Source organism: Cenococcum geophilum (assembly GCF_001692895.1).
Source record: "Cenococcum geophilum 1.58 unplaced genomic scaffold K441scaffold_19, whole genome shotgun sequence".
In the NCBI taxonomy this organism is placed as follows: domain Eukaryota; kingdom Fungi; phylum Ascomycota; class Dothideomycetes; order Gloniales; family Gloniaceae; genus Cenococcum; species Cenococcum geophilum.
In genome coordinates this window covers 202631-227725 of record NW_027137577.1, presented here as the reverse complement: position 1 = coordinate 227725, position 25095 = coordinate 202631, and the positions used below count along the sequence as shown (strand labels likewise).

General features: G+C 45.8%; 9 protein-coding genes across 9 annotated transcripts; 4 read left to right on the top strand and 5 right to left on the bottom strand.

The window, feature by feature from the left end:
- Positions 1-712: 712 nt before the first annotated feature.
- On the top strand, positions 713-1898 carry K441DRAFT_718179 (ankyrin; the record flags this gene model as incomplete). The annotated part of the gene is made up of 2 exons (XM_067654005.1): positions 713-1058; positions 1376-1898. Coding segments are annotated over 2 exons (654 nt in total), but the record flags the coding sequence as incomplete, so codon positions are not given.
- A 954-nt stretch (positions 1899-2852) lies between these two features.
- K441DRAFT_635643 (late sexual development protein) lies at positions 2853-4624 on the bottom strand. The gene is made up of 2 exons (XM_067646440.1): positions 4020-4624; positions 2853-3967 (listed from the first exon to the last, which is right to left on the bottom strand). The coding sequence occupies exons 1-2, from the start codon at positions 4383-4385 to the stop codon at positions 3257-3259; spliced, it is 1077 nt and encodes a 358-aa protein (XP_067504332.1). The 5' UTR covers positions 4386-4624; the 3' UTR covers positions 2853-3256.
- Positions 4625-8297: 3673 nt separating this feature from the next.
- K441DRAFT_559189 (uncharacterized protein) lies at positions 8298-8588 on the top strand (the record flags this gene model as incomplete). Its single annotated transcript, XM_067643440.1, has 2 exons — positions 8298-8405; positions 8469-8588. Coding segments are annotated over 2 exons (228 nt in total), but the record flags the coding sequence as incomplete, so codon positions are not given.
- Positions 8589-12170: 3582 nt separating this feature from the next.
- Positions 12171-14223, bottom strand: K441DRAFT_610367 (uncharacterized protein). Its single transcript, XM_067645535.1, has 2 exons — positions 14021-14223; positions 12171-13968 (listed from the first exon to the last, which is right to left on the bottom strand). Exons 1-2 carry the CDS (start codon positions 14153-14155, stop codon positions 12553-12555), a joined length of 1551 nt encoding a protein of 516 aa, XP_067504330.1. The 5' UTR covers positions 14156-14223; the 3' UTR covers positions 12171-12552.
- A 274-nt stretch (positions 14224-14497) lies between these two features.
- K441DRAFT_659259 (uncharacterized protein) lies at positions 14498-17874 on the top strand. The gene is made up of 6 exons (XM_067648493.1): positions 14498-14564; positions 14666-15179; positions 15251-15310; positions 15368-15574; positions 15689-15786; positions 15991-17874. The coding sequence occupies exons 2-6, from the start codon at positions 14708-14710 to the stop codon at positions 17569-17571; spliced, it is 2418 nt and encodes an 805-aa protein (XP_067504329.1). The 5' UTR covers positions 14498-14564; positions 14666-14707; the 3' UTR covers positions 17572-17874.
- Positions 17534-18547, bottom strand: K441DRAFT_89343 (uncharacterized protein). The gene has a single exon (XM_067654518.1). The coding sequence runs from the start codon at positions 18346-18348 to the stop codon at positions 17815-17817; it is 534 nt and encodes a 177-aa protein (XP_067504328.1). The 5' UTR covers positions 18349-18547; the 3' UTR covers positions 17534-17814.
- Positions 18548-18746: 199 nt separating this feature from the next.
- K441DRAFT_686923 (uncharacterized protein) lies at positions 18747-21552 on the bottom strand (the record flags this gene model as incomplete). The annotated part of the gene is made up of 6 exons (XM_067652037.1): positions 18747-20263; positions 20320-20919; positions 20971-21142; positions 21203-21329; positions 21380-21466; positions 21524-21552. The coding sequence occupies 6 exons, from the start codon at positions 21550-21552 to the stop codon at positions 18747-18749; spliced, it is 2532 nt and encodes an 843-aa protein (XP_067504327.1).
- A 352-nt stretch (positions 21553-21904) lies between these two features.
- K441DRAFT_705353 (uncharacterized protein) lies at positions 21905-23343 on the top strand. Its single transcript, XM_067653590.1, has 4 exons — positions 21905-22042; positions 22094-22446; positions 22658-22862; positions 22965-23343. Exons 2-4 carry the CDS (start codon positions 22249-22251, stop codon positions 23162-23164), a joined length of 603 nt encoding a protein of 200 aa, XP_067504326.1. The 5' UTR covers positions 21905-22042; positions 22094-22248; the 3' UTR covers positions 23165-23343.
- Positions 23344-23553: 210 nt separating this feature from the next.
- Positions 23554-24905, bottom strand: K441DRAFT_558661 (putative adenosine kinase; the record flags this gene model as incomplete). The annotated part of the gene is made up of 6 exons (XM_067643417.1): positions 23554-23590; positions 23654-23767; positions 23822-24159; positions 24218-24559; positions 24633-24786; positions 24838-24905. 6 exons carry the CDS (start codon positions 24903-24905, stop codon positions 23554-23556), a joined length of 1053 nt encoding a protein of 350 aa, XP_067504325.1.
- Positions 24906-25095: the final 190 nt, after the last annotated feature.

Genomic DNA, 25095 nt, shown 5'->3' with positions numbered 1-25095 from the left:
ATATATCCTCCCCCTACTTCTAAATTAGCGACGATTATAGCTTAGTATTCTTTAGTCCCTTTATTAAGGCCTTATAGCGAATATACTACTTACCCTATAGCTTAAACTCTTTAACCTCCGCCTGGCCCTTAGCCTTTTTATTAAGCTACTCCGGTATAAGGATAATATTGTTAGATATAATAGAGGTGCGGAGTTAAGAATAAAATCGCTCTATAGCGGCAGTAGGTAGGTAAAAGAAAATAAGGTTAGATGGCAGAAGTAGTAGCAATAATGCGACGATAATAAGCTGTCCTTAATTCTATACTAATAATATACGCGTTTTCTGGGGTAGACACTTACCACTAAAGCTAATAATTGGCTCTGCTAGTCCTTAATACCCGTATTAACATATTTTAGTCCTTTCTCCTTTAACCTCCTTCTAATTTGGGTATAGAACTCTTCCTATTTGGGTATAGAACTAGAGCTCTAGGAGCCCCAGTTCGACCAGATCCACTCCACTCCGGATCTAAAATCACTAGATCCAGCTCCGATGCGACCCCTAGATCTATATGGAGCTCCAACATTACCCCAGTCCAATACAATCACTGTATTCAATATTTTTTAATATTTTATTAATATTCAATTTCAATATTTTTCAATATTTTATTAATATTCAATTTCAATATTAATACGGCCTTTTACTAATATTGAACATTGATAAGAGCACTGTGGGCAGCCCGGCTGGGCTGATGTGATTCTGGCCCTTCTGGAACTAGATGCGGAACTAGACGTCAGGGGCTACTACGGGAGTACGCCGTCGCCTTACGCCGCTGGAAGCGGAAGCCCAGAGCCCACGGAGGCCTTATCGGAACCCGGAGCACCCTCGGATTTAAAAGACATAGAGCGTCAAAGGCCGCTCTTATACGCAGCTTCAGAAGGTAGCATCCTCATTGTTAAGAGATTGCCTAGCGATCCACATGTGCCTTCGGAAGCATTAGAAGCCCTCTCTATGGCTGCAGGACAAGGTCATGAAGCCATTATACAGTTGCTGCTTGAGAAGGGTGCCAACCCAAATAATTGTTCGTCCCTATCTCACACCGTACGAAATAAGCACGACAGGATTATGTAGATACTACCGGAAAACGGTGCTAACCCCAGTCGTGGTGACGCCTTATCAACTGCCACCCAACAAGTGAACACGACGATTGTGCAGTGGCTGCTCGGAAAGGCTGTGGATGAAGGCCCAGAAGAAGCCTAGAGCATGCCGTAAATAAGGGTCGGCAAGAGATTGTGCAACTGCTACTCAACCATGGCGCCAATCCAAACCGTTCAAACGCCCTGAAGAACGCCGCAGTACAAGATCATTGCGAGATTGTGAGGATGCTGCTTAGTAAAGGTGCTAAGCTAGACACTCCGAATGTCCTATCTGCTGTCGCAATGAAAGGCCATGATAAAGTTATACGGCTACTGCTTAAGACAGGGGCTAATCTAGACATCTCGTCTGCCTTGCCTAATGCCGCAACAAATAGCCACGAGGAATCTGTACGGCTGATACTGCAAAAGAGTAGCGAACTGGAAAAAACACGAGCATTACCATTTGCTGCCAGCGAAGGGCATACAGCAATTGTGCGGTTGTTACTCGACAAAGGCACTGGACCAATACCTAGCCTAGTTGTAGGACTAGCATCACAAAAGGGACGCTAGAGTGTTTTACAGCTGTCTTTGATAAAGGGGTCGAGGTGAACTTTAAAGACTTTCATGGCTGAACACCGCTCCGGTACGCCGTGCAAAGCAGTAATGAGACAGTCGCGAAGTTTCTGCTTGAGAGAGGGGCCAACCCAAGCCTCACGGGTTCGGACGGCCAGACCCCATTATAAAACGCTAGGAAAAATGGGGAAGTGGTGGTTGTGAGTCTCCCAACCGCTGAATCACCTCCCGGGTAATGGTAAGGACCTTCGCAGTACACTGATTAGACTGCTGCACCACACGTCGATCTCTATCAGGAGAGGAGCCTTACTACGTCTTAACTGCCCGATGCTTTATAGAAGCTCTCGAAATCCCCTAAGTATTTCGAAATAAGTAGAGGTAACCCGGTCTTCATGCGCCCTGCGAGAGATTCTATGCCCGAAAAGTTGAGAATGCTAATGGATAGATGGAGCTACCGGTTGGAAAATTCAGTAGTGGAGCCTGAAAGCCTTCACTAACGTTATACAAGTCCTTCAAAGTTTTCAAAATCAGCTTTGTAGCATTGGAGCTGTGGTAGAGCAAGTGTGAATAGATGATGCGTGGATGTAACAGCTACCCTTAAGGTTAGGCTGCTGGGTAGTGAGGCCCTGCATAGAGCCTGTACTAAAGTACAGGAAGGATGAAGTATAATATACTGTCAGTCATGGTCTCATAGTATTCTTCGAGGCTGCTTGAGAGAGCTCTTACAAAGTAAATGCCTTCTCCATTGACTGGTCTGCCTCATGCTAGTCTAAATGTCATAGGGAGATTTCATAATATACTCAGCTTTTCGCCAAAATTTATCGAACTGTTTGCCCATATACAGGACCAGAACGTAAATTGCATTCTTGCGTCCCATTGAAAATGGATGTTGATCATGTTCATTAGAAGATGTAAAATCTTTACTACTTTAATCGACGCGTATGACCCCTGAATCCCATAGCATCCATATATAGCTTTACGATCATGATCAGCTATTTGCGGGCAAATCACAAATTACACATACCTATTTTGTACCTTTATTCAGCAGACGCGGATGAGGACGGACTTCCGGAAGGATGCCAAAGGGCAGTGCAGTTGCGCACGTAAGATGAAGGAATGCAGCAAGCATATTTAGGCAATCAGTTTAAGAGGATGCTCATCTAGAACACGGGATTTAGTGATAATTATCGGAACAGGAATATGTCAGGTGCAGTTTAAGTTCGTGTTTCACAACACATAGCCTAATAATGGTAGCATCCGTCTGAATCTATTGTAGGACATGCTCGAACAAGGTAGCTTGTCAGCCACGCTAAACCCTGAAAGACATAGATTGGTTAGAGTGGCAGAAATCGATGTACCAAAACGGTATCAAACATGGTAGTTCAATATGAGAAGCAAAGCCAAGCATGGACTTGAATTGAACATCTAAATGAAACATCACTTAGAAATTACACTAAACAGTTTACACAATATCAAGTATATACCAGAGAAACACAAAAACTCCGTCGCTATGCCAAAAAAACGAATGTAAATACAATCTCCCACATCAGCCATACCATTAAGTCGTCCTTTATATCTCAATAAGACCAGGGGCGAAGATGGACGCCTGGGCGACAGCATCAGCAGTCGCGAACGGGCCGGCGCCGTTAGTAACAGCAGCGATGGTAAGGCCGTTCATCTCGAACTCTGCGAAGGGGAAGTTGGCGGTGAAGGTGACGACATCACCACTAACGCTAACGCTCTGGAGCGCCTCAACGACGGGCAAGTTCTGCTGGTTGATGTAGACAAGGGAGAGCTTGGTCCAGTCAGAGGTGCCGGCGTGCGAGGCGGAGAAGCTGAATTGGATGCTCGTGGAAGCAGCGCTGGGTGTGCCGAGCACGTTGAGGGGTTGGAAGGTCTTGAGAGGGATGGTGTTGATGTTGGGGCAGGAGCCAGGAATCACGAAGCTCTGGATAGCGGTGAAGGCGAAGTCGCGCACGCTAGTGGTCAGGAAGGGCAGCGTGTTGGGGCGCTTGTTCTGGAGAACGTGGTAGAAGCCTTCTTGTTCACCCTCTTGTCCAATTACTGAGGCAACGCCGCGGGCGAGGCCATCATCGCCATTCTTTGCGAAGATCTGGGTAACATCCTGGAGAGTACCAAGAACGACATCGGTGAAGGTTGCGGCGAGAGCAATAGCATCCTGGAACTTGGTGACCGGGAAGTTGTATTTGCATGGTAGAATTGGAGCAGCGTTGAAGTGCTTAAGGGCACCATTTGCGTTGAGGGTGTGGAGCTCCTCTTGCTATTCGGATATTAGTAAAACAATATTTTCGGGGGTTGCTTTGTGGACTTACTGCGAGCACAGCCTCCAAAGTTTCTAGAACAAAGTCGTGGCCGTAACCAAGGTCATAGCCACTGACCTTGTTGGTGAGATTAGCGACAAGCTCGGTAAAAAACGCGACCTCGAAAAGCTCGTTTAGAGCGATAAGCTTCAAGTTGGTAAAACCATCGGTGCTGATTGTGCCTGGAGGGGGACCATTTGGCAGAGTGCCAAAAGCCCTATTTTGAATATCTTTGAGCTGATCCGCACTAGGATTTGGGAAACCATCCGTAAGCGGAAAGACGGTGCCGTAATCCCTTTTAGCTGCCGGAGCAGCCGAAACGATGGCAGAAGTGAGAGACAGGCCAGTAACGGCGGCGAGAGAGATTATGGAGCGCATTTTCAATTACGTTGTTTTGTAGTGAGAGTGAATTACTGAAAAGTGGAAGGATGGCTGGAAATATTACTGAATAGGAATGACGATAGGAAAGATGATAAACTGAGATGTGATGCTGCAAGATAGTGACTGTGGAGAGCGTTAGGCTACGACTTTATATGCAAGGCGGGATCAGATGCATCGCAAAGCAACGCATCGGCCCAGCTCAGGATTGCATCCTTCTCAGCAGGCGCAGCGGCATGTTGGCCGCTAAGGCGCAGCACACTGTGGGAAGAGGGAACCTAAGTCGCTTGAGGAATGGAAGCCAACGCCAGAGGTGCCGTGCGGTGGGGCTGGCCGAATAAGCGAAAGTAGTGGCTGGCGCCGTGCGTGTTTTTGGCTGGTGCTCCCGGAAAAGAGGAATAGAAAGAGTGGTGCGTGATAAGCGCTAGTTTGGAGCTGAGGTCAGCTCCTCCAGAAAGAGAAGGCAACTTGTTTTCTAAAAACATCCTGGTTGGCTGCAGGTTTGTAAGCTCCGATCGTTGTGCTTGTTCCAAAGCTTGGCCTGACGAGTGCAAGCTTATTCATGAAGGCGCAGTCTGGGCCTTAAGCGAAGCGAACTGCAATCTGTGCGGAGAACGCAAAACCCTCAGCGCACCTGAAGACGCACCCAATATCGCAGCGCCATCTCACCGCAGTGCCGCTCAGTCCGGACGGCCATATTAGGATGACCATGGAATTTGTAATTATACAAATCGTCTCAAATCCCCGAATTAGAACAATCGCGGAAGACATGGAATCCGTAGAATCAGGCCTCTCGAAACCACATTGTCACGATGTGTGTTGGCAGCCCAGCAACAGCCCCGTCAGGATCCAAGCGACAGGTGCGCTAACTCGACATGCATACACCCAGGTGCCTCTCCACTTCAGCAAATCGCCCACACCGCAAGTGCAGCCCCGACCGACCAGCCTCGTGGCAATGCGACAAATTGCACTCATCTTACAGGATGACAAAACGAAACCAAGAATATGCTTGAATATGCTTATATACGACGTCAGCACTGTAAATATAGATGCTCAAGCCACAGCTTTGACAAATCCGTGGCTGAACACTTCGGAAATTGCGCCCACGCAGCCTGCTTAATCCCGCGCAGCCCTCACGCGTTGATCGCAGTCTCGTTTGCGCGACTCTTCCCGCTTCCTGAGGCAGCGACCGTTCTATTTCGTTCGCGTCTTATTTCTCCTTTTCTTTTTATTATTGTCTTCCGAGACAGGTATCCGTCTAGGGTTATTCAGTTACCCTAAACGGCAGAATACTGGTGTCGCTTCATTTAAAATTTGTAAACCTCACATTCCATTCGCGATGTGGCGTGTTCAGTGCACCAGACTTATGTCTTTACGTTCACGGCTTTTTTAAGATCACCGGTTACTCAGTTTTCTCTGAATAGTACCCCATTCATAAGACATCGCGAAGGACTGTCTCGCGGCACAGTGCACTACGACATGTAGTCAGGGATTTTGCGATCCTTTATCGGAGGTCTCGGGATGGCTTGTAATGCTTGCTATCGGCTCCAAGCCCTGATATAGAGCAACGCGCATTGTGTAGGCAGCTCCTGCAACTACAGCTCTATCGTAACGGAGTAGGATCAAAGGGGCCGGATCCCTCAGGCCCATCGGGAGGGGCGGAAGTGTTGAACTAGGCGATAAAGGAGGCTCTAACGCGGGTCAGGGCTGCAAAGGCTTCTGAGTGACTAGGAAAAGGCCATAGGAGCAGGTATCCGAGTAAATTTCCACCGCACGCTTTGTAAATCTTCCTGAAATAGATCTCATCACTTATATTTAGCGGAAGCATCTCCTGTAAAAGTTTTTAATATTTCTTATTTCTCACTGCTTCTTAGGAACGCCGTTAAGGCTAGCAGCAATGCTAGATGCTGCTTACGACGCGTCACGAACCGATCCTCTCCAGTTCGCTTGCAATTAAATAATGGTTAGATGAGGAGTGAGCACTAAACCGGCAAATAACAAGAGATTGGCCGAGGATTTGGAAGTCTGGCAGACTAAACATAATGACAAAGTCAGAGGAGGCCTCAAGCCTTGCACCCGAAACAGTAAGCATTCAGGTCATGATATTAGAGACTGCCAGCCTTATTCCCCTTGCCACTGGCATCCCACAAGGAAACCAGCAGCATCTCCAAAAAGTGACCGAAAGCATTACTTTTCACTTAGAGCTCTCAGAAGCTTTTCAGAAACTTTTGCTAAAGAGAATTTAGACTGAGGGCCCGTAGCGACCTCCCAGATCAAAGCTAGCCCGCCGTTGCAGTGCACATCGGGCTCACAGCTTCGCATCCACTGCAACCACACCTTCCAATGCTCGCCGTCCTTCAAATTATTAGCAATATCGGCAAACCTCGTCCTCCCTACAGCGTGGTTTTTATTTTCAATATTGGTCAATCAGATTGATCAATATTGGCACTAGTCAATATTGGCGAGTATTGACGAGTATTGACCATATTTGTAAATATTTGCAGATCCTCTTGGCGCCCCTTAAAAAATTTTTAACTTAAACATTGTACAGATAGATTATCAAATATCATGGCTTCTGAAGCAGACTCATTACTTATTACACCTATATTAGACTCCCTTAATACGGAGTTATTAAACCGCCAGTAAAAGAAGACCTCCGATCTATAGATACATACTCGGGCTCCGGATAAAGATAAGGATACACGCTACAAGAAAATAAGGCTTATGTACTGCAAACATTATATAATAACAGTACATTGCTTAAAATCTACTATAAACTTCCGAAATCACCTAAGAACTAAGCATAATATCCACTTAGAAAAACAAGAGGGCCCTATTAATATAAAAACCCGCAATTAACTTTAATATCTCTATATATAACTCCGCGATATAAAGCAGTTAAACGATATTAATACACTTGCCCTTTAAAACACCCTAAATTAGGAAGCTATTATAATAGCGCTTATTTCCTTAATAACCGTACAAAGACTCCTATTTAGAATAGTTGAATAGCTAAAGTTTTACGTATTTTATAGGGTCCTTAATCTAGAGGTTAAGGGTTATATTATAATAGCCTACTCTACTATTAATAATATAGTCCGGAATATATTTATAGCGCAGAAGGACATTATATAAAAGAAGCTTTAATTAGCAATATCTAAGGTTTATCTCTTACTGGATATCTAGACGTCTCCAAATTAACATCTTTTACTTAGGGTTTGCGTACACTTTGTGGATCGAAATAAAAAATTAAAAAGAGGCCTTTTTGCGCTTTATATAACTCTATTATATAGCGGAGAGGATTAGTTCCAAACGCTGCTTTTAATACTTTAGGACTATAGTATCGTATAGAGACTTAGTGCTATTATTGCTAATAATATATTTACAAATAACGTCCTATGTCGTACGATCTAAAAGTATCTTTAAGAAGAATATAATATAGAGTGGAAATCCATATACTAACGAATCTGGTATAATGGCTATATTATCCACCTTGCTGTTAAGGCCTTCCTCTTTAAAGACTTAATTTAAGAAGATAAGCTTATATTGTATAATATTAAGAATAAGAGAGGACTTTAAGTTAACCTAAACTTTAGGAGTAGCCAATTTCAAGCTCTTAGTGCACTAGGTAAACTCTATAATATTGTTGTATATACCCAAAGCTTACCTAGCCGTATAAAAGACTTCCTTACTCTTGCTTAAAGAAGAATTCTATTAAATAATCGTATAAGATAGAATAGCTAGTATTAAATACTTTAGGTTGCCTTAGAGTATAAGTTAGCAATTAATCTTTATATAAAGAAGCATACTAAGACCTTAAGCGAAGATTTCTTAACTCTATAGGATTGAACTTCGCTTTATATAACGTATGACTTCCTCTAAATCTTTAAGAGAGTAATATTAGAAACTTAAGGGCATAATATAACGATCTTAAGCGTTCTCTTTTTAATAGATATTCTTATAAGGCATTTTAAGCAGAGTCTTATAAGAATTCTCTTTACTTTTAAGAGTTTTTCTAACGTTGTACGATAGGAACACTATAAGAATAATAGCTACTTTAGCAAAAGGATTTAAATTAGATAGAAGGTGTTTAATAAATACTACCTAAAGTCTGATAAATCCCCATTATATGCTATAGCAATTATTCTTTATCCTAAACGTTGTATAAGGTATATCCGAGCAAATTGGGAAAAGAAGTGGTAGAAAGCTGCACTTAAAAAGGTTAAAGGACTTTAGGAGGATTACTAATTATAAGCTTTTAGGCCTAAGACTTTTTCTACTCAGCCATTAGTTTTACTATACTGGCAAGCCTCTACTAAATAAAAATTAGATTTATACAATCTAATTATTAAGGATCTTAATAAGTTTACTTAACCTTAAAGCTAAGACGAGTATAACGACTATATTATTAATCCTCTAAATTAGATTGGAAAGCTTTCTACCCTTAAATAGTGGTGCTAAGAGCAATAGCGTGTATAATAGCCACGACTATCGCTACTAGCTATTACTATTCTATTAATTCTAGTAATAAGTAATAAACCAGAACGATCCTTTTTAGGAGCGCGTTGTACGATTTTATAGGAGAGGATGTAAATAGGTATTAAGAGTTTTAAAAGAGTAGAATGTTTAAAACAGTGGTAGTAAACTGAGCTCTTACTTAAGGTTATTTAACTTATTTTTTATACAAAGCTTTTAATAGTATTTAGCTTAATTATTTATATATGCTAATCTGTTTTAGTTTTATTATATAAGACAACTACTTAGCTTATATAGTACGTTAAGCTATAGATCTTATATAAGTGCTGCTAATAATCCTAATAGCTAGATATGTGCTAATATATACTAAATAAAAGTTTATACGTACCTTATGCAAGAATAATTACGTTTTAGGCTGTAGCCCTAGGCTCGTTATTAATTAATAACGGTACCGCTACCGTACTATCCCTACCATTGCTACTAAGCCCTACTTGTGGCAAGCGTAGAGGTCTACCGTTATTACTTCTATCCTCGCCTTATACGGAGCAGCGGGATACATAGTTACGCTATTTATAATTCCTATATATTCCGCTAAAGTGCCTAGGTACCTAATAACATAATAGAAACGGGCGGTAGCCCAGGCGAGCGCTAAGGCACGCAGTATACGGGTTACCTACCACCTAACCCCGAGATTGTATAAGGATGGCGTTAATATATAAAGGCCGGTGCGAAGCTATCTGATAAGGGGAGATCGCGCCTCGTACGAACTCCACATCCTGCCCTAGAAGGGCTAGCAACGTACGGCTCTGCGGACTATAACACTAGGGAGCTAACTGCTGCTATCCTACAATGAGGACGGGGTTAGTATTAGTGCTGGCGAGGGTAGTGGCGGTAACGGCAGCGTTATAGAGGACAAGAGCCCTAAGTTAATATTAGCTTTATACGATCTTTCTGGATAATATACGTATATTATTGTTGCTGTTGTTAGTAAAGTAAAGTTAGTTAAAGTAAAGGGTTAATGTTAAAAGATTATATAAAGGCGCGCTATTACATAACTGGATTATATAGCTTAAGTTATATAATTATATTATAAAACTGTTAATCTATGCCAATAATTTATATAATATTTATTTTTAATAAGTATATTTCTATTGTAATAATTTTATCTAAATTATTGTCAATATTTTAATATTAACACTGTAAATATTGACAAATGCCAATATTTTATTGGCTGGATTTTCGCTTATTGAAAACCACGCTGCCTCCCTAGTTTACCAATATACCCCTTCACCAGTATTGCCATAATGATCTTCAGCATATTCTTGTTCACGCCGTCGATAATTTACAGAAACAGGGTGATCAGCAGCCAATCCGATATCGGGTCCGGTCCGTCTGTTTCTACAAGGTAATTCAGTGCTTCATATCCAGTTCGAACTTCTTAACGTGCAGTTCCAGCGGCTGTTGGCCGCCGCAGCGCGTCGAGAGCAGCTTTGCGAGGCGAGAGAGCGCGACACCTCTTTCTTCTGGTACTTACTCTTCAGTTCGTCCCAGACGTCTTTGGCAGAAAAATGAAAGCCTTCTGATGGATGCTTGCAGATAACACTGTTGCAGGGTTGGTCGTCGAGAAGCAGTGATGCAAGCGTAGGAACTCCTGTTAATATAACCAACCGGTGCATTTATCTCGTCTTTTAACACTAGGGTGGAGGACAAGGCTGATTCGGCTAGAGTGTCATTAACAACGTTCTAGGGTCCGAGTACTTCGAGGTCGGAGTGGATACCTCTACTCCATTCTTCGTAGTTTATGCTACTATAAAACTTCATATTGTCGACCGAGCGCCGATCACGACCGTCGTCGTTAACTTCGTCGTCAGCCTTTCGCCGGTGTTATCAATGGACTGGATATATTTCTGGATTGGTTTGGATATCTAATAGATCTAGATCTACGTATAGGTGGTAAGACTTCAGGGCAGGCAAACGTCACCCGAGCAATCTAAGCCAATCGTTATACAATCGTAAGCCGTTGATTAAGGCTTAATCTATCGTGGAGCGACTAATTTGATCCGATGTAGTTGATTAAGCTGAGGTCGTTGATCCAATAAAGATTAGGTCCGGGTTGTTGATTCTGATCGCGTCGCCCTTATTACTGCCCTCATCGTATCCCTTAGCACGGTAGCGTCCTCAACGTAAGTGATCCGTGCGGGAACACCAAAATTAACCTCATTTCTGAGCACACCCCTAAATCCTATCGATAACGCGAGGACGAATTTTACTGTGCTAGGGGATATCAGAAGCGACCCCAAACAAATCGACGATCCTTTAGCTTATTAAAATAGCCTCTACCTCTCACAACCTAACCTCGCTTGATTCGCCCTTAATATATTAGCTATCCCTCTTATATAAACGCGTATTTAGTTTATCTTATCTGGTTTATCTGGTCGAGATATCCGGTTAAGAGGCTTGATCCTATCCCATACGCTGTTGAGGTCGTTAGGAAATATGGCCCGTGCGCGAACACCAAAACATCAAAAATCGGCTCAACCATAGTATCTAGATAGCTTTCTACCTCAATTAAACTACCACAATAGGTTGTAAGCATTCTTCTGATGATGAAGATCTTGTCTGACCTGACTAATATAATATATATCAAGTTCGAGCTTTATTATCGCGATATTGCGTTATAATTGATTAATCAGATCTACAGCTTTATTTTGCCAAGACTCCGTCAAATCTAGATCATCTGGTTGGTTCGCTTACCAAACGACCTTTCTCAACAGCGCATTAGGCATGGACAAATAGGTCGTGGCACTAAGAAGCTTCTTAACGTAAAATTCTAAAAGCTGGTAAGAGACAAACTTTTAAAAAATTTATACTAAGTATAAAGTTATTAATGGGCTTTGTATACGAAACTTTAGATGATTTTATCCAACGTGTGGTTGTTAAACCTCAGTTGTTCTTCGCATGGGCAAAAAAAAGTGTGCCACGACTTATTTGTCTATGCCTGGCATGGGATAGTAGTGGAAAGTTGGTAGGTGGGGTTATGAAAGTGACCCTGGTTATGAAGGTTTGCAGGTTTCGCAAATAAATTTTGTCTGTGTTTGATCCAAATCAAGCGCATAGACAAAATTTCATAACCAGGGTCACCTTCATAACCCCATCACCTACGTTAGAGAGCGAGGTAAATATAGCTTTTGATCGCGAATGAGTACAATGCCACCGGTAGAACTTATAATATCTATACCTTAACAGCCACAGTCTAATAAAAAAAGCTATTAAAGGTAATATACTACAATGAGGTATCGCACTATAAAAGGGTGAACGTAGTTAAAATATCGTGCTTAGTTATCAAGATCTAACTAGAAGCGGCCGTCAAGCCCCATATTGAACTCGTCAATATTGAGGTTGACGATCCTCGAAGCTGACTCCTTAATTGGACCTAAGCTGTGGCTATGTACGCCAAAATAGCGTCAGTATTGAGTTATATTCTCGTGCGAAAGGTCCCTATTATCCTGACATTCTACACGTATTGCCCACACCCTCTGAAAACACTGCCGACCGCCAGTTTACCTACATTTTCGCCGCCCCAACCATCCTGCATCATCACCATGAAATCCGGACACGATAGCCAATGCCTCTCGCTAAAGACCACTCTTATAAAACGCCGCCCGATGCTGTCCAGGATTTGTAGTCAGATCTATTCTATATCCACATCTTCATCCTCATCCTCCTCTTCCTCAGTTCTCTCCACAATCAGATTACCGCTGCGCCCAATACGGCCTTTGATAGTTCCACCTGCATCTAGCTCGTATGCTTCACGAGGCATCGGTGAAACCAAACGGAATTTGTACTCATGGTGGAAGCCTTTTGGCTTTAGTACTTTCTCGGAGATAGGCTCTTCAGCCTGGAGGATGTCGTAGCATTCAACGAACGCATAGAGTTCCTCGATTAGGGCATCAGAGGGAAATTTGCGCACAACACGTTCTCCAGAGGGCATCCGCAGACTAATGCGCACCACATCCTTAATGCCCGGCCCGGGTTCCTCGGCAATAGAACCTGCTCTCCACCTCCGCCACTGGTCTAAATTCTGTGCCTCTCTTTGCAACGCCTCTTCTCTCTCCAGGGCTTCTTTCTCTTCTCGCACTTTCCGTTCTTCGGCCTCGCGCTTTTGCCTTGCTCTTTCCCTGTCTTGGGCCAAAGATCGTTCATAGGCGCTATTTTGTGCTTCTCGTAAATTCCTGGACGCTTGAAGTTCCGCTCTTTGCGCCCGGACCCTATTTAGAGGCTCCAGAACCTGTTGGATTCCGCTCTGTAGCTTCGAAACAAATTGGCCCGGTGGTGTCGGTCCAGCTATCCGGGTTACAATTCCCATCGATGCAGATGACACTTGAGGCGTGTGCACAATAAGGCTCGCGAATGGAAACTTTGTGCAGTTCAGGGCAGCTGAAACCTGATAAGCCTCGGAGTCTTGAACATTTCCGGCCCAGAGAATAATATTGTTTTCTGGATTCTTGATGAAGTTTACCACTTCCGGAGAGAGGAGAGTATCTCGAATGAAGGGAGATGTGTCGTCATGCTCTGGAGAGACCAGCACGATCAAGAGGAATTTTAAATCCTTCTTCGCTAGGTCGAACGCCTGTGCGTATCCGTTCTCATAAAATGGAAGCTCGTGGCTGCCATACTCCTCTTCAAACTCGCGAATAAAGCGAGCAGCAGTATCTCTTGGATTCAGTGGTCGCCGCCCGCTTGTGTTCCTCCTTTGTGCTTGTGATGGGTTTCCTGCTGTTATCCGTGTCCAAAAGCTCGGAAGAAACGGGAAAATGTACCCAAAGAAGCGGAAATATCTCGATAGTAATGAATATGCAAGACTGAATGGCGTAAATATTATTGCTAAAAGTAATGGTGTCTGGCTCGTGACCTGACTTTCCGGTTGAGGAACTATTCGTGGGGCAGGTTCAAAGTGTCTGCCACTCGAGCTTGGTGATCGGTGGGATGTCGAAGATCCATTAAGGAGAGTCTCTTGGTGGCGAGGATCTTGTGGAGGTGGTATGCTAGAGCTTGCTTCGACGACGGGGTCTGCGGGTTCACCATCGAAAAATCTTGCTATCGCAATCTATAAATACCATAAGGCTTATGCTGAAGCTTTCAAACGGTCTAGCGCTTACCTGCACATTCCACTGGCAACGCTGAAGAAGCGGCACCGCAGCCTCTAGTTCTTGGTTGGTAACGGCAGTAAATTGTTGAAGTGCGAGCTGCTGATCTGCGGTGAGCTGGGCGATATCAACGCCCGAGTTAGCCATATTTTAAACGTGGAAATACGCGGCAGGTGATTACGATAAAAAAACGGGAGTGTTGAAGGAGAGAATGCAAGGCTGTGGAGAGAAGTGAAAGAGGAAGTTATGGAGACCATGGAGATGCCTGGTACGAATTGAAGCTGTCTGGCCCAAGGCTGACAAGGCGGAGTTAGCCGACCAGTCAGGTCCGAAAGCGGTGGCAGAACGGTCAGCCCCGGTGAACGGAGGAAGAGACGAACAATGCGCCTTGTTGATAACTGCTCTAGACTGCCCGCCACCTTCCCGCCGTATAGCTCTTTCCCCTCTTGCGCTCGCTCTTGTCTTTCGAACTGTTGCTTCTGATGGAGAGGCGGCAGCTGCTATCATTGGAAGTAGGCTTTGCCGCGTGGTGGTTCGTGGTCTTCTCGCCGTAAAGGTATTGTCCATCTCATCTCTTGCGATTGATATCCGCCGTGGCTATCAAAGAGAAGCAAAAGATGGAGACGATACTCTTATCAAAGGCTAACCGATGCGCAGTGCCTAGTAAATCAGCAAAACTTCCTGGGAGCCCACCAGTGAATGGTAGAGAGTCCACAAGACTCTCCAAGGCTTAAAGAAATCCAATCCCTCTCCACGAATTCATTCGCCTCAGAAATCGAAGCATACAGATTCAACCAATGCCTCGAAAGCAACCTAATTAGCCGTACAACCCTTCTGAACGATTCCTCCCACGATCCCCATCCAGAACAGACAGTACTTTCTGGCGACCTTTTGGAACAGTTTGGCCCCACCATCAACACACATAAACTTAATATACCTGTATACCCTCCCGATAAGTCAGCAGAGGCTCTCGAAGGTCTCCGCACATGGGGCGGGAGACCTTTAGATGACGTTTTCCCCTCACCTACACCAAATTCGCCAGACATTATACCAGCTAACCCGATCACTTCTGGTCTATCGGCCTTCCGTAAGCAATTAATGGCAACAACATACGGAAACTCTTCTGGTGACTCGCGTCGGGGAGTATCATCTCCCCGACCGAAAGGTCGTGGTATGCAGCATCTGATCCAACGGATCAAAATGTGGACACTGGGATCTTCTCATCTAATCACTGCCGTGTAGAAGCAAAGAACACATTTTGCCGTAATGTAACAATATACGGCCACTGCCGTTATGAGAACAGTGAGCTAATCTTCTATGGAAGATGGCGTTTAAATGCTAATTTTAGTATCAACACAGCATGCCCGTATGTCCATGATCCAGCAAGACTAAATAATCCTCAGATGCAAAATGAAAATATTAAGAAACGATTCAATGTGGATTCGCCTTCGTTTACGCCTCTTCAGCCAGCCACGAATGGAGCTTTGACCCCTGCGCCAAGGAGCGCGGCAATATCTCCGAAGGCCGCAAATGCCGCAGTCTTCACACCAAAGTCCCAGCGATCAAGTAGGGTCCCTTTTTCTTATGTTACCATGAATTTTCTTTGTGCCTGCAAGCACACGCAGGTGTGGATCGCTTTCGTTTCGTAAAGCTTGTTGGTGGGGCTAATATACGAAAAAGATACCAATACACCACCAATACACACCAAGGAACCGTCCGTAGAATGGGCTCCTCAGGACTTTCCAGAATTTGTACCGCAGAGCTTCGATGGCCAGATGGTATGTTCAAAGCATCGGATTTTTTGTTATTCAGTGATAAAATTCTCTATCCATAATCACTTCGATTTTTGGGAGCCTACAATATCATAACACCGCAGTGTTGGACGGGCGTCATTATAGCTTCCTTCTTTCAATTCATTTTTACTCCCCTTCTATTTAATAGGTTAGAGAGCGATCTCAAAAGTAATATCTGATATCACATAGGTCGATACAAGCGCTTCGGCACCAGTACTCAACTATGATCCGTTCAACGCATCTGGAGCAATTCAAGCACTTCCTGGCTCTAGCCATACGGCCGCTACTCTCAACCCGTACGTTCAGGACCCCACAGCAGCCCTGACTGGAGCAGCATTCTATCAAAATGCAAATACATTCCAAACTTCTCCGTCATATCATCTTTACTGGCCGATAGGACCTCAACCATCCAACCTATTAGCATATCAGCGCACCGCACATGATTTTTTCATACCCGAATCATTGAGGGAGGATCTCCAGAGAAAGTCCGAGGTAACGCGACAAATCCTACCCAATTCATCATTACCACCTCTTGAACAATATCATTCCCTTGTTTGTCTAGATACTACTCAACAAAAGAATATGTCGCTGTTTGGATACCAGAGCTGGGTGTACAAAGCTGTATCAAGCAAAGACGGCCATACCTACGCACTTCGAAGGCTCGAGGGCTTTCGCCTTACTAACGAGAGCGCAATCCGCACGGTACAGCATTGGAAACGCGTCTACAATGGCAGCGTAGTCACCATTCACGATGCTTTCACCACCCGGGCATTTGGAGACAGTTCACTCATTATTGTAACAGATTATCATCCCTGCTCAAAGTCTCTAGCAGAGGAGCACTTTAAGGCTGCACCCATTACAAGATTCCACGGAAGTCGGCAGGCCGCTTCCTTGCACATTCCTGAGCAGGTTCTCTGGGGTTATATTGTGCAAATTGCATCTGCCCTCAAAACTATCCACAGTATAGGCCTCGCTGCCCGCCTCATTACGCCCTCTAAGATACTCATCACCTCCAAAAACCGCATCCGTCTCAACGCGTGCGCCGTCCTCGATGTCGTCCACTACGATGCGGCCCGCCCCGTCACCGAACTGCAATCAGACGATCTAACGCAGCTCGGCCGCTTGATTCTATGCATCGCTAACAATAACCCCAATGCACATCTTAACATGCAGAAATCTCTCGACCATATAGCACGCAGCTATACAGCACGCCTGAAAGACTGCATTCGCTGGCTTTTAGCACCCCCTCCCAGTACCCCCGGAAGCCCCACCTCTCCTACCATATCCGCCCCTATTCCTAAGGACATTGATGCCTTTCTAGGAGGCATAACGGACCAGTTGGCCACCGTACTTGACAACACCCTCCACGCCGAGGACACGCTCCTAAGCACGCTAGCACGCGAGCTCGAGTCCTCGCGCCTGGTGCGGCTCCTCGTAAAACTCAACTTCATCAACGAGCGGCCCGAGCTCGACGCCTCCGTTCCCAACGCCGCCCCCACCGCCGGCGCCTGGTCAGATACGGGCGAGCGCTACTACCTCAAACTGTTCCGCGACTACGTCTTCCACCAGGTCGACGGGCAGGGCCACCCCGTCGTCGACCTGGCACACGTCCTTGCCTGCTTGAATAAGCTGGATGCGGGCAGCGAGGAGAGGATCAGTCTGGTCAGTAGAGATGAGCAGAATGTGCTTGTAGTCAGCTATCGTGAGCTGAAGCGTGGGGTTGAGGGCGCGTTTCAGGATCTTATTAAGGCAGGGAGGGCCGGCCGATAGGGTAGATAGGTAAATTCATCGTGTTCTTTAGGTAGATTGGGTGGATAGAACGTGTGCAGCAGTTGAATGAATGGGCACAGTGAGAAACGTTGATGTTAGGTGCAAAAGATGCAGATGACTACGAATTGGAGAGGGGATGGGAGCACAAGCATGGCTGTATCGAGCCTGGCTTAGTGTTATTGAATTCTTTTGGTTTTGGACACTTTTTATTTTTCTCGCAATCTTTGGTGACAGAGGATGAGATTAGGGACGGGGGGCGTGGGGGTAAAGTAGAATATGTGATAAAATTATGAATATGACGTTTTCAACCTTTAGGTTTGTACTTCCTGTTATAGTGAAATATCGTCGTTGGAGTAAGCTCAATTTCTTGACGTATGTATCGTTAAGGATCGGTGCGGGTAGCAGCAAAAAGATACATAGAGAGCGGAGATGAGAAGGTTCATTGCAGTGATCTGGTTCGCAAAACGTGACAATTGGAAGTTTCAGGTGAATAGTTTCCGTTGGAGCTAGCATGTTAGTGTTCCATTTAATTCCTGTTGCTAAGACACTTTTATCGAGTACGTAGGTTGACTGGCGAAGAATGTAGTGAAGTGACCGACCAGCGAAATAAGTAACAAACTGTGAATCGCTAGCTAAGAGCACAACGAGAGACGAAGTAGAGAAAGCAATGCAATGTAATGCAAATTGAAAGGATGCGCCCATGCCGACGTTAGGGGCAAGAGGCTGCCATACGCGTAAATAAAATAGAATGTATGAAAAAAGTTGAAAGAACTCCATCGCGCTTCAACTCTCCTCCTGTAATTACTACTTCGACGCAAATAGAATAACAACAAATGAAACTGCAGATTTTACTCCACTCTCCTACTTACCTGCTCACGTAATTGTAGCAAGTTAGTCCCCTCTGACCCAACCACCTTCTTTCCCCGTGTCCTCTGAAACGGCGAGTTTTTCGACGCTAGGAGACCAGTAATAGACGCGTTGAGCGCAACTGTCTTTCGACATCCAGAAAACCTTAAAACCTTGCGATGAGGTGCTGTGACAAGTCGACTTGATGGAATGGATCTTCAAGGACAGGATGCTTCCGTCATGGAGTTGTTGCTTCGTCGTTGTGAGAATCCAGATCTCATGGAACAGATATCAATATTCGCTCACTAAGAGCAGAGAGATCATGGCGGTCATCCGCCTTGGCCATTGAGTGGTGTACGACCATAAGAACTCGTGCCTCTCTCAAGATCAGAGCTCCAGGTATTTTTGCTGTTACCAGACAGAAATGGACTCATCATACCCACATCAACATTACTCCGATTTGCCCCTTGGTTGTTGCCATACACAACGTGATTCGGAGTTCCCCACATGACGCCATTGCCGAATCCATTTGCGAAGGTCTGGGTAGAGTCATGGGATGGGCCAATCGGTGTAACTGTATGACCTGTCCAGCTGTCTGCAAAGGCGCTAGAGCTGCGGATACTGTTTGCGGAATTTCCGCGGGAGTGCCCGGACGTTTCGGCTCCATGGTATGGAGAACTTCGAGCGCCAAGCCCATTTCCAAGGAAGGGCGATGAAGGGCCTGGAGATCCGTAGTTACGATTCCATATGCCATTGTCATTGTACTGCTGAGCGGGCAAAGACGGCAGTGATGGAAGTTGTCTGATAGATGATGATGAGGAGACCCGGTTCATTGCAGTATATAGAGGAGTCTGGGGAGAGCACATCGGCTGGTGGACAACGTTTACGAAATCACTCGCTGTGAGTGGTCCAATACCATAAGACGTGTCATTCACGAGAGCCGTATCCTCAAAAGTCTGCTCAGGTGGAGTTGGTGGAATGTTTTCGTCCTCCTCCGGAAGAGGATCCAATCCATCATTAGGGCCGACCAAATCATCTACCATACGGTTCATATCAGCGTCCTTGGCTAAAGTGGTGGAAGCAGATTCCGAAGGCGCCACGCTGTAGGACTTCTGGTCATCTGCAAGTAGTGCCCCCGGAGGAAACAACGGCATGTCAACATTCTCCACAGCCACGGTTGGTGACCCATCAGGTTTGTTGTAAGGGCTAGCGAGTAGCTCTGAAGGCAGACCAGCTTCGCGATAAATAAACCTTAGCCCATCCAGATCCAAAGGCGCCTTCGGATCCTGGGTCAGCGTGAGGCCGTCGACCAAAAGATCGCGAATTCTCATAAGCATCTCGATGTTAGGGTGGTGCCTCTCAAAGCCGGTATCGGACCATCTTCGCTTAAGAGCACCATTGATGTACCAATTTTTCTTGGTCTCGTCGGAAAGGAGTGGTTGGAATCCAATAGTGTCGACGTCTTCTTCAAGCATATAGTCGTCCTGAGGTAAGCTCTCGGCCGGGAATGCAGAAGCCAGAAGAGTCAATGACTCTGCATAGGCTTTCCACAATTCTTGGACTTCCACTTCTGTCAGAGTGTCGGCGACGTTAGCGTTTAAAACATGNCAATATCGCATGAACCAGGTGCTATACAGCCGAAGTCCAGGAAGTATGCGACGTGCCACTGCAGTAATCTTATCGGAAAGTTGCTGGGGACGTTCCCCATTGCGAGCAGTAACGTCATCCCCCTCAGTAAGCCGCTCGAGCTCGGGTTGGAGGATTTGAAGAAGAGTGAAAAATGTCTTCACATTCAACCGGAGAAAATAGAAATACGACCTCAAGATATCCTGAGGTGGTTCGGGTTCTAGGAAGGCTTTGTGAGTTTCATGGAATATGTAAAACCAGGAGGCAGAGACAAACCTTGCATCTGGATTGTGGCAAAGTATTCCGCAGTAAGATTTATAAGAATAATTTTGTAAAGCATGCCATCCAGAGACCGCTCCTTAAGCTCGATGGCTAATTGGCTAAGCACCTCATTCTCCAGTTCGTCGTGCTCAGCGAAATCCTCGCCTTTGTAGCATTTACTGTGGAGCCGAACAAACCATGCGATAAGCGCTCTACCCGCACTGTTACCGTCACGTGCGGATCTATTGTTGATTAGCTCTCCCTTTTCCCATGCTGACACAATCTTTTTGAACTCAAGTTCCAAATTTTGTTTCGCGAGAGGATAGCGCTCCTTGGTAGAAAGTGATCTGTAAAGATGATATGTAGTACGGAAATGGTTTCCATCCTCACGTGCGATAACTGCTTGCTGATTGTGTGATACCCCGGAGTCAGGATATATCTCTGTTGCGAGGCCATAGTAACCTATGGCTGGTCCCCAATTACGCTCTTTTTCCCCGAGTTCGGTTTCGCGGTAGCGTGAAAGGTCCCCTAGTTGGATAAGTGTTTGGTGACAGGAAAGAAGTATCTGGTGTTTCAATTTGGCGGAAAGAGGTTGTTGGGAGGGCTCGCTTCTGGCTAAAGCGCATATCAATTTCTGTCGCAAGAGAGGTGTTGGAGTATTCATACCATCGTGCTTCCATGTCTGCGTCACTTGGCGAAGCTCCGGTATGCCTTCAAATCTTGCGTCAAGATGGAGGATGTACTGGCGATAGAATCGTTGGCTGGATTTAATGAACTCAAGATAATGCTTGGCGAGCTTTCGAAGCTCAACAACTCGGTTCTTGCCATTGCGACGCAACTGTATTTTCCCAATAGTCAGATTATGTACTCCTACAGTTTCCGATAGGGCTCAACTAACATGGTTAAGTTGCTTGCGATAGTTATTGCTGATTTTTGTGTGCGCGGCCCACAACTGGGTTTCAACGCCGCGATTTGTGGCGTACTGAAAGTCGCTGAAGATGATCTTCTCACACGCAACGCGGTACCTAGGGACCGCTGTGAGCAATCGTCTGCATTATCCATGCTGTGATCTTACTCCTGGATGAGGCCCGCTATTTCAGCGCTGGGCGCATTGCGGTCAGCGAGCTTAGTGAGAAGCTCCTGCTCGACAGATCGTGCAAGCCTAGTGAGTCGATTAGCGCACAATCCAGGTCTAAGAGCAGCTCTATCTTCCACATACCTAACAGCCTGCTCAACGAGTGCGGCCATACCGTCGTCCTGAATGGCGATGCTCATAAGTGACCCCACGGTCAGCCGCCAGGTCAGACTTGCGAATGAAGCAGGCAGGCGAAGTGGCTGGTGCGATCCATGGATGGCAAGCCGTTGTCACCCTTAAAAGAGGACAAGCACCGACAGGTGGGGAAGGAGAGAGAGTCTCCAGCAAACAGCGCACGAGACACTGTCTTTGCAGCGGGTGGCTGGCTTGAAACTGGTGGAGTGAATGGAGGTGGATGAAGTGTTCTACGCCGCCCTCGCTCGGAGCTGCCGAATCGTTGTAGGCGGGGAGCTAAGTTAGCGCTAATGGAGGAAGTCGGCGAAGCGAAAAGCCTCACAGAACCACACAACCCCGATATTCCTTCACCAACACCCATACCCATAGATGTATTACTGGTGATGCACCTGTGCAGAGATTAGCCCTGCCAAAAAAAGCAACCTCGCGTGCGCGCAGATTGACAAGGAACTGGAGCGGCTCTTTCAAGTAATCCTCTCTCACCACCGCTACGCAATATGGTCAAGCGCTCACGACCAGACTCCATCTCGTCTTCATCAGAGGCAGATTCGCCCTATATAGGCCCTGAAGGCTCGTCCCGTGCAGTATCCCCCATTTCTGCCAACGATTCCGCACACTCCTCCAAAATCGTCCATCTTGATGCAAGCAGTGCTTCAATAGAGAAACCAGAAGTGATGAAATGTCTTCTCCCGCCTCATCAACCGCTTTCTTTTTCCTCATATGAAGACTACGATGTACATTATCAAAAAAACCATGTCAACCGATGCTCCGAATGCCATAAGAACTTCCCTTCAGACCATTATCTGGGTTTGCATATAGCAGAAAATCATGATTCTCTAAATGAAGCTCGCAGAGCCCGAGGAGAGAAGACGGTAAGTAACATCAAGTGGCTTTTTAGTTCTCGTGCTATGCTCAGACGCTCCACTTTCGCTGGAATTTAATCTATCAAGCCCCAGGGGCTTACGTTATCGTTTCCTCTGCCTGAAATACGGCCTTGCTCACGTCTTTCAGCTAAACTCGTCGTTGATATTTTCTAAGACAAAAATCCCCTAATAAAGCTCTCCCTAACTACTTTCTTCCCAGTACGCCTGCTTCGTATCAGACTGTGATCGGCTCTGCAGCACGCCGCAAAAACGCCGCCTCCATGTTATCGACAAACACCAATTCCCCAAATACTATGATTTCTTCATAGTCAATGACGGTCTTGGCAAACGCAACTCGATGCTCAGGCCAGGGCCTGGTCACCGACGGCGCAGCTCCGCCGCTACTGTTGCTACGGCGCGACAGCGTGCTTCATCGAGTGCAAATGCCACCAGGAATAGCGATGTGGATCCAAGGAATGACACTAATGCTGATATGGAAGTTGACAAGCCTACCATAAAATCGGTAGAGGAGGGGGTGGAGGCTGTAGCAAGCAGAGGGGGCGCCTTAGCTGGAATCGATGAGAAGGGGAAAGCCAAGGTGGTACCACCTGCGGTGCCGGATGCAGCCATGGAGGATATTACGTCTTCGTTATCAGCAATGAAGTTCGTCCCTCCAAGCATCAAGTTTGGGAGAGGAAGAGGAAGAGGGGGGTTGGCGCGGTCGTAGCAAGAACTTTTTTTAATATTTGGACTAAGATTGAGCAAGGGTCATTGAGAGCGTTTTCTCATAGCATTTTTTGGGAGGAATGGAGTTTTTACTAGTTTGGGATAGCATAAATCACGACATCACGACATTCTGGAATCATACTTCTCAATTATTCGTGGCCGTTGGGGCCCTCGACTCCTTTGCGGAGGAATTTTACCATTGCGGTAGACTGATACGCCTGTTGAAGATGCCCTTCCCGTACCTTACCCATTCCACTCCATAACACCTGTCCAGATGCATCGTTGAGATCGTAGACGGTCTGTCAACAATCAGATTTTGATCATTGGCATTATGGTCTCGTAGATTGTTGAAATGCACGAGCGCCTGCGCTCCGCGGCGGCCGAAGGGCCCTACGTGTGGGTGTAGGTCTGCTTGGGGAAGGGATAGCTAATAGTGTGTGAGTAAGAAATCCATAGCCCATAATAAAGCTGCAGTAGCAGCGATACTTACGAAGGACCGAGTTCCTGGATGCTAAGACCGGCAAGCCATTGGCCCATATCAATACTCGTTTCGAGTGGTTTGCCTTGCACTATGCCTGCTACGAAACCGCCAGCGAAGGCATCACTATTGTGCCAAAAGTTAATGGTGCATTTGAATCATGTGCATAGGATTGCTAACCCTGCACCATTCGTATCGCAAATTCGCGAGCTCTCAATCGCGTGCACCGGAAACTCTACAAATTCTACTTCTCCATTCTCCTTAGCAACAGCCGCGATGCTTGGATTTGTGCCCTGTGTGATGATGACGGTTCTTGGCCGGTTTGTGTTCTTCTTTGGCAGATCTGCTATCGACTTCGCAATAGCCTTAATGTCTGTCGTCTCGAGAGAATGCGACTCGGCGTAAGCGAGAGCTTCGGTCTCGTTGCCAATTAAATAATCCCAGTATGGTGCGGTCTGGTCGAGCTGATCCTTGAAGAATTGTGGGATGAAAGGTGCAGAAAGGTTCATAATAAAGATCTAAGCAATGCGATATTAGGAAACTCTTCCAAATTCCAGACTTTGTGCTAATATTTACCTTGTCCTTAGCTGCAGCTTCCTCTCCCAAGGCTAGGACAGCTGGCACACAGACCGTAAGATGATATCCGCCGACATAGTATACCTTCGCCTGTTCCACTAGGTTCCAAATCTCTGGGCTCTTCAAATGATCAAGTTTGTAGCAGTTTGCAGCAGCAAGATCCGTGCACAAGCTTCGATTGTGCCCTGTGATAACCACACCGCATCGCCCCGTCGGCTGCTCCTCATCGTAACGGTATTCCACTCGGAGGCCAGCTTGTTTGCAGATATCTTCCAGGAGCTTGCCGTATTTGTCTTTGCCTATGCAGCCAATATAGACTGCAGAGTCTGCGGGGAGGATATACTATGGAATAATAGTTGTCAGCATTCCTATCTAACACAACTGTCTGGGCATGAAATTGTGGCAGCAATCGTACCTGAGCGCCACGGGCAGTATTCTGTGCTGCTCCACCGGCAATGAGCTTGGCATTGTGGTTCTGCAATAAATCCTCATAAAGTCCCATGTGCTTCTCCTCTGCAAGAATGGCATCGTCGGCTTTCAAGCCGTATTTTTCTAAGAGTTTCTCATCGCTACACCATAATTAGCAATTGAAGCTTTTAAAATGGAAGCATTCGGTCAACCCTTGTCCTTGGATGTCAAGTAATGGGTTCTCCAAGCAAAGAAGCTCGAATTTTCCTGCAGACGCCATTGTGTATATTTTTCGTTGCAATGGATGCAATGTGAGGAGGAGGGGTGGACACAAAGAAAATATCGGTCAACAGCCGAAGTCCGACCCAGTCTTACCTCACCCAACCCCGAAGGAATTAATCGCCTTAATTGCGTCTAAGGTGGACGTAGAGCTACCAATTTTTAGCTATATTTTACAGCTATGGCTGAAG